This window comes from Festucalex cinctus, chromosome 17, assembly GCF_051991245.1.
Source record: "Festucalex cinctus isolate MCC-2025b chromosome 17, RoL_Fcin_1.0, whole genome shotgun sequence".
NCBI classification, from domain to species: domain Eukaryota; kingdom Metazoa; phylum Chordata; class Actinopteri; order Syngnathiformes; family Syngnathidae; genus Festucalex; species Festucalex cinctus.
The window spans coordinates 15,883,709-15,897,212 of record NC_135427.1 but is presented as its reverse complement, the minus strand read 5'-3'; the positions used below and the strand labels follow the sequence as shown (position 1 = coordinate 15,897,212).

Genomic DNA, 13,504 nt, shown 5'->3' with positions numbered 1-13,504 from the left:
TATTGTGATTTAAAACATTACATAAGGAAATGTATCATTATATAGTATATGTGGACCTACCAGGACTCGGGTTCGAGTCCAGGCTCCGGCCTTCCTAGGTGGAGTTTGCATGTTCTCCCCGTGCCTGCGTGGGTCTTCTCCGTGTACTCCGGTCTCCTCCAACATTCCAAAGACATGCATGGCAGGTTAATTGGACGCTCCGAATTGTCCCGAGGTGTGCTTGTGAGTGTGGATGGTTGTTCGCCCTGCAATTGGCTAGAAACGAGTTCAGAGTGTACCCCGCCTACTGCCCATTGCCAGCTGAGATAGGTTCCAGCACCTCCGTGACCCTTGTGAGGAATAAGCGGTCAAGAAAATGGATGGATGGATGTGGACCTACCTGATTACCAAATTTTTATAACTTGTTTTTAAAAAAAAAAAATTTTTATTATACCTTTTTCCTTGAAAGAATATTATAAAAAACTCAATATAAAACTGTATCCACTGTATATTTAAACTTTTTGTTGAATATGCATGCTTTCACAAGTATGATTTTGTTTCCTACAAAATATATTTTTTCATCATTCTTAATTTTCTTTTTCGAAAATGTGATTTTTTTTCCCCCCTGAAAAAAATGACTTCATTCTCATGCAATTTCTTGAAAATGTTTGACTTTAAAATGTGTAAAAAAAAAAAAAAAAAAAAGTCACATGATTAAGACTTATTTCTCAAGTGTGCAATTTTTTTTTGAAAAAAAAAAAAAGATTCTACAAATCTATCAACATTATATTTTAACTTTTTTTTCCTTGTGACTTCTGTAAAAAAAAATAAAATAAAATAAAAAAAAATTAAGACGTGTAAAATTTTTTTACATTTTTCTCAATTATACACCTTTTATGGTTTAAAAAATAGACTTCACAAAAACACTTTTTTTCCTTGAAAATAATTTTGTAATTTTTTTGCAACAGATGTGCGACTTTATTGTCAGATTATTAATTACAATGCATGCCAAAAATATACAAAAATGCTTTTTCTTGAAACGGAGACAATAATGAGCTAATGTACACTGAGGATTATGCAAAACTGATTAGCATATCTGATATGAATGTTATGCGTGCATATGTAATTATGTTTTGATGGGTGACGAAGAATGTTTTTTTTTTTTCCTCTAAGCGAAGCAATCCATGTCATCCCTTCTTTTTTTTTTTTTGACATGACACCAACACCTGCGCGGCGACGGCGCTATTTTGACGGCGTTTGCATAAAGTTAAAGATGTACCTTTGTACTGTTCCCGCGTGCGCGCTTCTGGGAATAAGATGCAAAAATTCTCACCCAAGATTAGAAAAGTGACAAAAGACAGACCTTTGAAAAGGATTTAGAAAAAAAAAAAAAACAGGCCTTATCCTCCCTTATCTCGGCAATAAGCGACCATTCTTTTTTTTAAGATGACAAAGCCTGATTAATAAGGTTTATTTAAAGACGCTGGCTGTGTATCCATTTACAGTAGATATAAAAAAAAAATGTCCACACCCTCGCTCAAACGCAGTGCAGTAATAAATGAAACCAAGGTCAATCATTTTAAGACTTTTTTTCCCCACTTTTATGTGACCTATGAACTTTATAACCCAGTTGAAAAAAATGACATCAAATGAATGAAATCATTAGCCTAATAGTATAATTGCCACATCCCCAGTTAATTCCCCTCTCAAAAAGGTATTGTTTTGTTTTTTTGTTTTGTTTTGTTTTTGTTTTTCAGGTAAGTCACATTAATAGCAGAAAAAAGTTTTGAGAATGATTTCTTTTGTTCTCAACTCCAAATGCATTTCAGCTGTTCAAGAATGCTTTTCCCAACGTTTCAATAGCCTGATAGCATCATTGCTTGGGTCAATTTTGCATGTTTTTGTAAAAAAATAAAATAAAATAAAAAATAACAAAACAAAACAGGGTTATAGGTCACATTAAGTCATTCACTCGCAGCCATTTTCACTGAAGCAATCCCCTTCGCTCCCGACTGTTTTACTGGATTTGGACTGATTTTGCAAGGCCCACAGAATATTGTGTTTTTTTGCTATAAAAATGTGGAACCTACCAAAAGAAAGATTAGAGTCTCTTCTTTCATCAGGAAAAAAAAATGTTTCTATCAGTTTCCGTTTTGCAGCAAATAGCATTAGAATATAGCTGAGTTTCAAATCTGATTAGAATTGTGGGGAAACACCTTGTTTTCAACATGGCCCTGCTTGATCTCTTATACTCTGCTGCCACCTTCTAGCCATTTTTGTAATTACTACCTTTGCTTTTCCCGTGGGGCGGCACGGTGCATGAATGGTTAGTACGTCCGCCTCCTAGTACTGAGGACGCAAGATCGAGTCCAGGCTCCAGGCCTTCCTGGGTGGAGTTTGCATGTTCTCCCCGTGCCCGTGTGGGTCTTCTCCGGGTACTCCGGTCTCCTCCCACATTCCAAAGACATGCATGGCAGGTTAATTGGGCGCTCCGAATTGTCCCTAGGTGTGCTTGTGAGTGTGAGTGGTTGTTCGCCTCTGTGTGCCCTGGATTTGTTGGCAATCAGTTCAGGGTGTATCCCGCCGACTGCCCAAAGCCTGCTCGGATAGGTTCCAGCACCCCCGAGACCCTAGTGAGGAAAAGCGGTGAAGAAAATGGATGTATGGATGGATGGATGGATGCTTCACCCATTCTCTGCAGCCTTCTGTATGCACTAACATTAAAAAAAAAAAAGAAAAGAAAGTATAAATACGTCTTTGGGACATTTAAAATAGAACGTATTTATATGCTTTTTGGGAGCAAATGAATTAATGACGGGCAAAGTTGAACAAAAATGAAACACGGGTGTGTAAACTTTTCATATCCACTGTTTATAATCAAGTGTCACATTTTTCTGCTTATTATGAAATGTGTCAGTGTATTAGAAAGCAAATGGTGGAACACGTTGACGTTTGGTGCTAATCATTGGGGGGGATGTGTTGTTTTCCACAGGGGGAATCCGAAAAAACCCGACGCGCTCGCGGGTTGCAAGGGGGGGAAACGTCGACGTCGCTTTCATTGCGCTGACATTTTTCCCGTCCTTTTATACCTTTTTTTTTTTTTTTTTTTTTTTTCTGCCTTTGTAACTCGTCGCATTGCGGAAGTGCTTCACACGCAAACAGCTATTTAGAAACACCTCCCGTCGCCGTTTGTTGTTTTTGAAGACATTTGGAATCAATGGCGCTCGCGACGCGTCCCCGTCTCAATTACGGCGGCATGTCGGCGCTCCCCCTAAGTTGCACTCATGCCCTTTATGATGAAGCTCCACTTAAATGGAATATGTGGGTGTTTTTTGTTTTTTTTTTGCTTTCGGTTTCTTTATTCCGCTGCAAAATTAGGAGCACTTTTGCAAATTCACTTCGTTGATGCTTACTGTTGTCTTGATGTGTGAAATTGGCCGCAGTGTCCACTTTGTTGTTAGCTCAATGTGGTAGCAAAAGTGGGCACACCCTCGTCTAACTGGGGATGTGGCTTTATTCATTATTAATCAGACATCCATCCATCCATCCATTTTCAATTATTTAAACAAGTGTCTGATTAAAAAGTAAATAAATAAATAAATAAATAAAAATTCTGTGAAATTTGTGATAATTTGTTGCTGGCAAAAATGCTGAAATTTTAACGTTTTTTTTTTTTTTCCCTCAAAAATATAAGTTTTTTTTCCTCACAATATTTAACTTCTTTCTTGAAAATATTTGAAAATTCTGTAAAATAGTATTTTTAAAAAATCACTTTTTCTTTCTCACAATATTTAACTTTTTATCTTGAAAATCTGAAAAACAATCTCAATTTTTTTTAATTTTCTATAAAATTTGTATAACTTTATACTGAAAAAAATGTAGAAAATATTAAGATTTTTTACTCAAAAAAGTCACTTTTTTTTCTTACAATATTTAACTTTTTTCTTGAAAATATTTGAAAATTCTCAAAAATTGTATTTTTCAAAAAAGATCTGACTTTTTTTCCCCCACAATATTTATCTTTTTATCTAGAAAATCTGTGGAAAAAAAAATCTCAATTATTTTTCTGTTTTTCTCTGAAGTTTGTATAACTTTTTGCTGAAAAGAAAAAGTCAAAAAGATTTTTTTTCTCAAATATATCAGACCTTTTCTCACAATATTTAATTTTTTTCTTGAAAATATTTGAAAATTCTCTATAATTGTATTTTTAAAAAATCTGACTTTTTTTTCCTCATATTTATCTTTTTATTACGAAAATATGAAAAAAAAATTCTCAATTAGTTTTCTACGTCTATTTCCTGTGAAATATACATTTTTTCCGAAAAAAAAATACAACTTTTGAAAAAAATTCACTTAAAATAAAGTTTTATCATTCCTTCATCATTTTTTTGAAAATATTCAACATAATGTTCTTGATGTTATCTGTTTTTCTTGTTAAAAGCACTCATCTTGAAAATGCAGTTGTTTTGTTAAAATTGTTTAACTGTTTTTTTTTTAAAAGTATTTCCTAAAAAAAATAACAAATAAAAATTCCTCTGCATTATGATTTTCCTCAAAAATGTACAACTTATCTCCAAAATCTCTGACAAATAATATCTGAACTCACAAATATAGGCCTTTATTCTAATTGATATGTGGCCTGGATATAAAGGACTCCAATAATACGCGTGGCCTTATTATGCAAGTCTGCTGATTGTTGAGCTCATTTCAAACGCAAACTCAAATCCAACCAAATGGCGTCGTATGAAAGAAGTTGTACAGTCATGCTGTTTGTCTTTGATTGTGATCCCACCTTCCGAAACAGCAGCGAGGGCGCGGGTGGTGGGCCGGGCGGGGAAGGAAGCGGGGTGGGTGGGTGGTTGGGCTTGGGGTTTGCTGGCGGTGCGAATGCGACTCGGTAAACACTTTTAGCGCGTGCTCTGTCGAACGCACGTTCAGTTTAAGAGGGCACACCGACAACGTTGTTTTTCACGTTGCCGGGCGTCTGTAAACAAGTGCGCCATCGGCAGCCCACTCCTGCAACCGCTTGTGAAGTGGGTGTCTTATTTTTATTTTTTTGTCTGCCCCCCCCCACCTCCCCAGCCTCGCCACTCACACACACGCACACATTTTGGACACGGCATTCCCTGTTATTGTGCCTGTGTGTGGTGCAGCGTGAGCAACCCCACGCCACCAGCTGATGAATTATTCCCTGTCTGAGTCCCAGCATTGGCGTTATCACAGAGTTTGCCAGTGCACTGGGATGACAGCAGTGACAGCCCCCCACCTCCCCCACCCTCTTCCTCCAGGGCCCCCCTCCCAAGAAAAGATTTAGTGCTGACAAGTGCTACTTCCTCATAACAGACCCCCCCCCCCACACCCCCCGTCCACCCGCCCTGGTGACGAGATTTGATTTATTTATGTAGGCACCACCCCTGTGGCACAAGTTTACCTAGTACACTACAACTTGACCCCCCCCCCAGCCTAGCAAGGACCACTTCCAACAATAATAAAATTCACATTTGAACCTTCATGTTATGTTTTTCCTCATGTTTATGGGTCAGTGTGGCTCGCTGTGTGTTTAATGTGACTAAATCAAACATCTCCTCCTCCTTTAGCACCTGGTAAATATATTAAATATACCATAAATAATAATAATAATAATAATAAAAAATAAATAAATAGCAATGTCCTCCGAATACATGTATGTGTTTTTAATGTTTTATTTGTTTTTTATTTTTTTCAAGGTTTTTTCTCTCTTTTTTTTTTTTTTGAGAGCTCAGAATTGTTCATTCGGCAGTCTTATGCAACATCTTATCATCATTGCTCTCTATATCTTTTTTTTTTTTTTTTTTTTTGTATGTGCGCATTTTAACATTCTAATGTTTGATGAAAAAGTATTGTATTTATGTATGTATGTATTTATTTATTTATTTACATAGTTTTGAACATTGAACTGGCCAAGTAAATATTAAATATACAATGTAGGTTTAAAGAATAGTAGAAATAAAAAAAAGAAAAAAGAAAAAGCCACTCCAATTTTTTTATTTAATTATTTTAAACAAAAACATTTTCGAGAAGTTTGAACTTCAAAATGTTTTATTTTTTATTAAATATTTTTCCCCACAGGCTCAAATAACCCACTGTATGTTTAACACTACACTTTTGTCCATATCAACTATATATACCATGTAATAAAAAAAATATTAAAAGAAGAGGAAAACAATAAGGTCATACATTTCATTTTTTTATTAGATTTTTCTGAACATGTGTTTGTGACTCACTGTAATGATTAATGTTGAAGAAGAAAACCAACAAGGCCCACCATGCATGCTTTTGGCAGGTGCTGCTGTTTTGGTTAGCTAAATTGTGATAGTGTAATAGCTATTGGTGATTTTTTTTTTTTTTTTTTTGTTATTCCAGAAGTTGTTTGTGTGCCTCCCGTTTGTCGTTTGCCATTTCCATTAGGGGGCCCCCGTGCTTAAGGAATGTCTGCTCTGTTTCTTCATCTTCTTTTCCTTGCTACACCAAACAACAGCACTAAGCCATCTTTCTCCATTTGCCTTCTCCTCCCCCCCCCCCCCCCCCTTTTCTTTTTTTGCTTCCTCCTGGCAGAAAAGGTCACGTATCGCCTACAGTGACGAGGTGCGCAACGAGCTCCTGGGGGACGACGCCAGCTCCTCGGAGAGCCAGGTGAGGCGCTAATCAGCCCCGGCCCGACTTGGCCACCGACCGGTGTGAGAGGCCCGACTCCGAGGCCCGGGGGTTGATTGGAGGTGGGTGGGTGGGGGGTGGTCGGTCGGGGTGGGCTCCCCTCATCCTCGCCAGATCTGAGGACGACGCCGGCGTATTGTCACCAAGTCATGCGGAAGCAACACTGTTTAATGCAAAGCTGGGCCGACGCGGGGCATGGGACCGGGCCAGATTGCCAGCACCCACACGCACAAAGCAAAGCAGCAGTTCGATACCGAACGGCAGTCGCACCACAGCTGGGTGTCGCCCCATAATAGACCCTCAAACACAAAATGCTCACATTTGCTTCTTCTGCACATCTGTTCATAAAAAAAAAAAAAAAAAAAAAAAAAAAAGCACCAAAAAGTATCAAAAGTAGAGAAAATATTGCTCGTTTTTATCTTTAGACTATTCAAATTTTATTAAAAATCTGCAACATTTTCCTAAAATGTCGCTTTTTGGCATTAAACAATTTTAAAATATTAATTCTCACCTTTTTTTCCCCCCTGAATTTAAATTGCTAAATAAGCCTTGTGTTCCTTCAAAGGTTGTTTCAAATATATATTTAAAAAAAAAAAAAAAAAAAAAAAAAGTTGCATAAAATTTAAACATTAAATGAACTCGGACCATACGTCTTTTAATTTAAATTTTGACAAAGGCACAAAACAAAACTTGCACAAAAAGGTCAAATCTGTTGATTTCATTTACACGTTATTAATAACAAAACACCCCAAAAATAATCCAGTGTACTCATCAAATATCAAATTTTATAAAAACACCATGCAGTATTTTCCATAAAATTCACTTTTAAGCATGGAAAAAAAAATGCCATTTCTTTTTGCCCATTAACAAAAGTAATATATTCATTCACAGCAGAATATATGATTACAAAATCAAAATTATTTTTTTGTAATTGGTCAACTCCAATAAAAAAAATAATTGTTGAAAGTCTGGAAGCACCAAAAAGTATCAAAAGTAGAAAAAATATTGCTCACTTTTATCTTTAGACTAATCAATTAGTTAAAAAAAAAAAAGTATTAAAAAAAAAGAAAAAGACATCAAAGTTGTATAAAATTTAAACATTAAATGAACTCGGACCATACGTCTTTTAATTAAAATTTTGAGAAATGCACAAAACAAAACTTGCACAAAAAGGTCAAATCTGTTTATTTCATTTACACACATTATTAATAACAATCACACCAAACTACTAAAAGTGTATTCATTAAAATACCAAATTTTATTAAAACACGACACAGTATTTTCCATAAAAAAAACAAACAAACACTTTTAAGCATGGAACAAAAGGCCATTTTTTGGTAACATAATATATTCATTTACAGTAATTTTGGTCCTATCTTTAAAGTGCAGAATAGGTCAAATATTTTATGATATCAAAATCCAAATTATTATTTTTTTGTAATTGTTCAGCTCCCATAAAAAAAATAATGATGATAAATTGTTGCAAGTAAAAGAAAAGAAGAAAAATACATAAATAATAAGCCTGTATTGCATGACCTTTTTGTTTTCCTCCTTGGCCCAGTTTCGCATTTGAAATTTTGTTCAAAGCAAATTTCTAATCAGGAAAAAAGAATGGAATTAAAATTTGGTTATTTAATTGCAAAGCAGCTATGAAAATGAACACTACTGAAAAATAATGAAGAATACAGTAACAATAAGTCACAATAGGTTTTGCATTTCAAATCTTGTTCTAAGTGAGTTTCATCATCATCAGTTTGAAATCATATTATTACTACTAATAATAAGCCAGGGCTGTATGGAACACGCACACATCTTTTGACTCATTTATAGATTGAGACAATTCAAAATGCAAAATTGCATTAGCTGAAAATAAATGAGATTATATTTAGAAGTAAAATACGGCATGTTTTTTTTTTTTTCCTTAACGTCCCCTTATTACCATTTCAATGATGACCCACCATCTTCCAAACATATGCGAGTGTGTGCGCGCGCGCCGAACCAGGCCGCGTAATTGATATGCATATTTTTCCCGGCAAATTAGCGAGACATAAAAGTGACGCGCACAAGTCGGAAAGGAGATCGGCTGTCACCGATGTCACGTTTGAGACGCTGACGGCCGCCCATCAAGGAGAAGGAAAAAAATAGCCCAAAAAGAAAGAAATATCCTGCCATCTCGTTTGGAATCTAATTCATCTTTTAGTTTAAAAATAGCTTTTTATTCACAGCTTAGGAAAAATTAAGAGGCGACTGCAAAATGATCAGTTTCAAATTTGTTTCACCCCCTTAAATACAAATATTGTTATTTTGAGCATTTATATGCAGGAAATGAGAAATGGTCAATCTCTGATTTTTTTTTTGCAGTGTTACATATTATTCTAATTTAAGGTAATAAAAGGAATTCCATGAATTATTAAATTTGTTGGATCTTATTACATTTGAATGAGAACTGTTCTATTTTTTTTAATGGGCTAAAATATAAATACAATGAAATTTATAAAAAAAAAAATAAAAATAAAAAATAAAAAAAAAATAAAAAAACTAAGCCAAACTTTACACTGTAATTTTAAAATCCATTGTGGTAGTATATAATTTTTTTTTAAGTGTTGTAAAAAATTCAAAAATATACTTTCTTATTTATTAGCTCTGTTATTCAATTTTGAATACAATATAGACTTGTTTGGTCAAATCAAATAGAGACTGTTATATAAAGTAATGAAAAATAATACACAGTATGGTAATGAGATTTATTTTATTTATTTTAACAGGCCAGCGTTGATGACTCTGTTTTCCTCCTTGGCCTCATTTTGCATTTAGATATGAAATGCTTATTCCAATATTTCTCACAGTTTTGTAAAAATTTACATCAAATAGATTGTTTCCTGAAAAAGAGGACTTTTTTTTTTTTTTTTTTACTAACATTAAGAAAGTAGCACAGAAACGTGTCCATGATGTGTATTAATATTAAAAAAATATCTAAAAAAAAACCACTGTCTTTATTAATAAACTAAACAATTTTATTTGATTTATTATATTTTAATTGACTAACATTACGAAAACAGTAGCACAGAAATGTGTCCATGATGTGTATTAATATTTAAAAAAAATATATATATCTAAAAAAAAAAAAAAAAAAAAAAGACACTGTCTTCATGAATAAGAAACTAAGCAATTTTACTTACTGTAATTTATTATATTTTAATATGTATTTTGAATATATTTGTGCAATCAATAATCATGAAAAATACACTATTGAGAATATACAAATATAGTTTAGCAATAATAAACCAATGTTTTATGGACTGTACAACTCCTTGGCCTGCATTTAAACATTTATTCCAATAATTGTCAAGTACTCACAAGTTGAGTATTTATTTATTTATTTATTTATTTTTTTAAAGAAATGTCTTCATCTAATGAGATGGTGGCGGTATGTGAGCGAGGGGACCAGAAGTTGGGGGCAAAGTGGGGTCAATTTAATTGCCGGCGATTTGTAAACCGGGGGCCCGGATGGTGCGGCGTCGTAGTCGCCCGTCGTCGCCCCTGCCGATCATTACGGCTCACAAATGTGCTGGTTACAAGGCAAAAGGATTTCCAGCTTAAGTAAATAGGCCAAGCGTCCTAAAAGTTGCGATAATGGCGAAAGAGCCATTTAATAGAGTCGCACATTTCTTCGTTATCTGTACGCCGGCAGAGGCGGAATTGGCACTATCACGTGCTAGGCACATTTTTATTTATTTTTTTTAACCCCCTCCCCGTCTTTTTTTTTTCTTCTTTTTTTTTTCTCCCACACGCATGCACGCACGCACACATAAACGCCACGCCGGAATAGTTTCGATTTCAGTCGCAGCAGAAGGCTTGGCCACGAGAGATTGCGCCGGTTTGAGCCGGCACCGACCAGATTTTTCCCGAGCTACAAAGGAAGCGCATTACCACTTGTGTAGAATTCCGTATTGGCGTAGGGGGGTGGTGGTGGCAGGGAGGGAAAAAAAAGAAAAGAAAAATCTTTTGTTTGAAAAAAAAAAATGCTGATTATCATAACAGAAAAATTGCAGCAGTGCAATTTTGAATGCTGGCTGGCTGGTTGGCACCACAAAAACACAAGACGACGAAGACGGCATAATTACGACATTCTCGCCGTCGCACAATGCGGGCGAGCGGCGGCGTTGGCCGCGCTAAAGACGCCGTCGGGCGAAGGAAAATCAAGCTGGAGGAAAAAAAAAAAAAAAAACACATCTCAACCAGGCTTTTGTGCCAGCCCTCCCGTGAGGATTTGCAATCAGTCAGGCGGCACAAACGAGCCCACAAGAAGTTTTGTTTGGTGGGCCATTGAGCGATCGTAGGATCTGCTACTCTCCATGAACAACGCCCCCCCCCCTCGACTTAGTGTCGATTTAAACTTTGCCCTTTTAAATAAGCCAACCTTGCTGTGTGGATGGAATTAGGTCACATCTCGTTAGCGACCGCCGGTTCTTTAGGAAGAGAAACATTTATACTCTTACGTAGCTCAAGTGAGTTTTTGTTTTTATGCAGAAAACCAAACAAATTCTTCGTGGAACAGAAAAGAAACAACTCACAAAATAGCTATTAATGAAATGCTTGAATTGAAAACATATGGGATAAAATTACAAAATAAGTTTTGGACTGTGCGGCTGCTATGCACATTATGGACACTGTGAGCCATTAGTGGGGTTTCCATCCACCCATTTTTAATTTGAATTTTCAAGAAATGCGAAAATAGAACTGAATGGAAATTGTAGAAATTCAAAACAAGGACCCAAAATTCACAAAAAATGTTTTTACGCTTGGATGGGGTGGATTTTGAAGCGTATCGAAAAGAGGAAAATGTAAATTTTGGCTATGGAATGAAGGTTGACAAGACCGTTTTGACCCGATATTACGTCAAACGTACGTTTGTAATCACAAAGCAATGGCGGACAATAAAGTAAGGTATGTTTTGGTGGCGATGACGAAACAGAAATCTTTTTGGAATTAATTAAAGAAGAGACTATTCCATTTTAGATGGAAAACAGCAAAGAAACGTTCCGGTTCATCAAGAATTTCAAAAACAAACTCATAAGACGTCATCGTACGGCACAGTCACTTCCTGTCCATCTTCTTCTTCTTTTAAATTACTGGTGGCTCACATCTCTATGGTGTATAGCGCCACCTACAGCGGCGGAATCCCCTGGCAATATTCGGAAAAAAAAAAAAAAAAACAGATGGAAATGGGCATTTTCACAAGATCCGTTTCTAATATTTGAAACAATTGGATGGAAACGCCACTATGATAGGTTATTTGTTAAACGCTACCATATTTTACCATCAATTACTTACGAGAATATTGGATGGTCTATCCCCCAAAAATGTTTAGTTGCCTATGACAGTATCAAACAAAAATAAGCCACGGTCATTGATTCCAAAATATGTTCGTATCATTTCAACTCGGGCTGCCCGATATTGGAAAAACATGATATGCGATATCGATGTTGAATATCACAATTATCAATATTATTGCGATATTTAACATGTTCTAAATAATTGACATGTTATCAAGCGGGGGTGTGGGGGGGTCAGGCTCGGCGTATTCTTATCTAATTAATTGTAATAACTTACAGGTGATACAAATATTGCACATGCCAATATCGCAAGTTTTCAAACGATATGTTTGCGATATGTTCTACTTTCAAATTCACCTTCCGTTACCCTAAAACAGGGGTATCAAACATACGGCCAGCGGGCTTGATCAGGCCCACAAATGGGTTTAATCCGGCCCGCAAGATGATTTTGTGTAGTAAGAAAAATAAAAATAAAAATTGTTATGTCGGACTAATTAATCAGGCGGCCACAATCAAAACATATGCATTTGTGATTTCACAAGCATTCCTCAGATGAGCAATGCAACTTGTACAATATTGTAAAAAAAATGAGCTCATACAAAAAAAAAAAAAAAAACACACACACACAATATTGTGTTTTTGTACATTACAGGAATGAAAAATAAAAAAATATAAATATATATAAAAATATATAAATAATACTAATACACTAATACAAGCAGTACAATAAATTAATACAATTTTTTATTAATAAAATAAATTAATTATATTTTTTAAAGAAATAAGAAATTAATAAATACAATAAATTGAGTTCCTCCACATATTGACTTTGTTCACAATTATATCATGTTCCCCTTCATCTGAGCATTGTCGTGGATTTTAAACATATAAGGGCCAAAACATGCCTTGTGAAAATTAAACTGCACTAAAAAAAACTAGCCACCAGAGGGTGCTAGAACTGCACAAATAGAAATCAACCTGACTGTTTTTTAACAGATGTGCTGCTTTTAACATCGTGACATGACAATGACGATATATTGTGGCAGTTTTAATGTCCCGATATTGCCATTATCGTTACATCCCTACTTATAACATCATTAACCGTTAGGCATTATTGTGACCCGTTTTGGGCTTTTTGATGGTTCTGACCAAGTCATTTCAAAATAAGATAACGTCCAGGGGTTAACTGCACCTCGCAATGCATTCTGGGAACAATATATATATATGCAAAACGGGTAGATTTAACATGTCCAGAACTCAGTGTTGCTGTGTTTCATTTGCATTCGTGTTATTTTTTGGATTAATATGATTACAGTTGAGCTCCGTAATTTAGAGCTGGTCCACAAAAATCTGCGTATAAATGATTTAAATTGTTTTTAAGTTATATACCGATGCAGCCCACTTGGTAATATATTTTCCTCCATGCGGCCCTTGACCTAACATGAGTTTGACACCCCTGCCCTAAAATATAAATGCAAACAAAAACACAAATACAG

The 13,504-nt window shown here is 35.4% G+C and overlaps 1 protein-coding gene across 4 annotated transcripts in view; it reads left to right on the top strand.

Annotated features, from left to right (window-relative positions):
* The window catches only part of vti1a (vesicle transport through interaction with t-SNAREs 1A), a 138,827-nt gene that overhangs the window by 21,713 nt on the left and 103,610 nt on the right, over nt 1-13,504 (top strand). For all 4 annotated transcript variants that reach the window (XM_077503281.1, XM_077503282.1, XM_077503279.1 and 1 more), the window contains exon 4: nt 6,574-6,651. In XM_077503281.1, the coding sequence (XP_077359407.1) occupies nt 6,574-6,651 (78 nt within the window). The remainder of the gene's footprint in view (nt 1-6,573; nt 6,652-13,504) is intronic.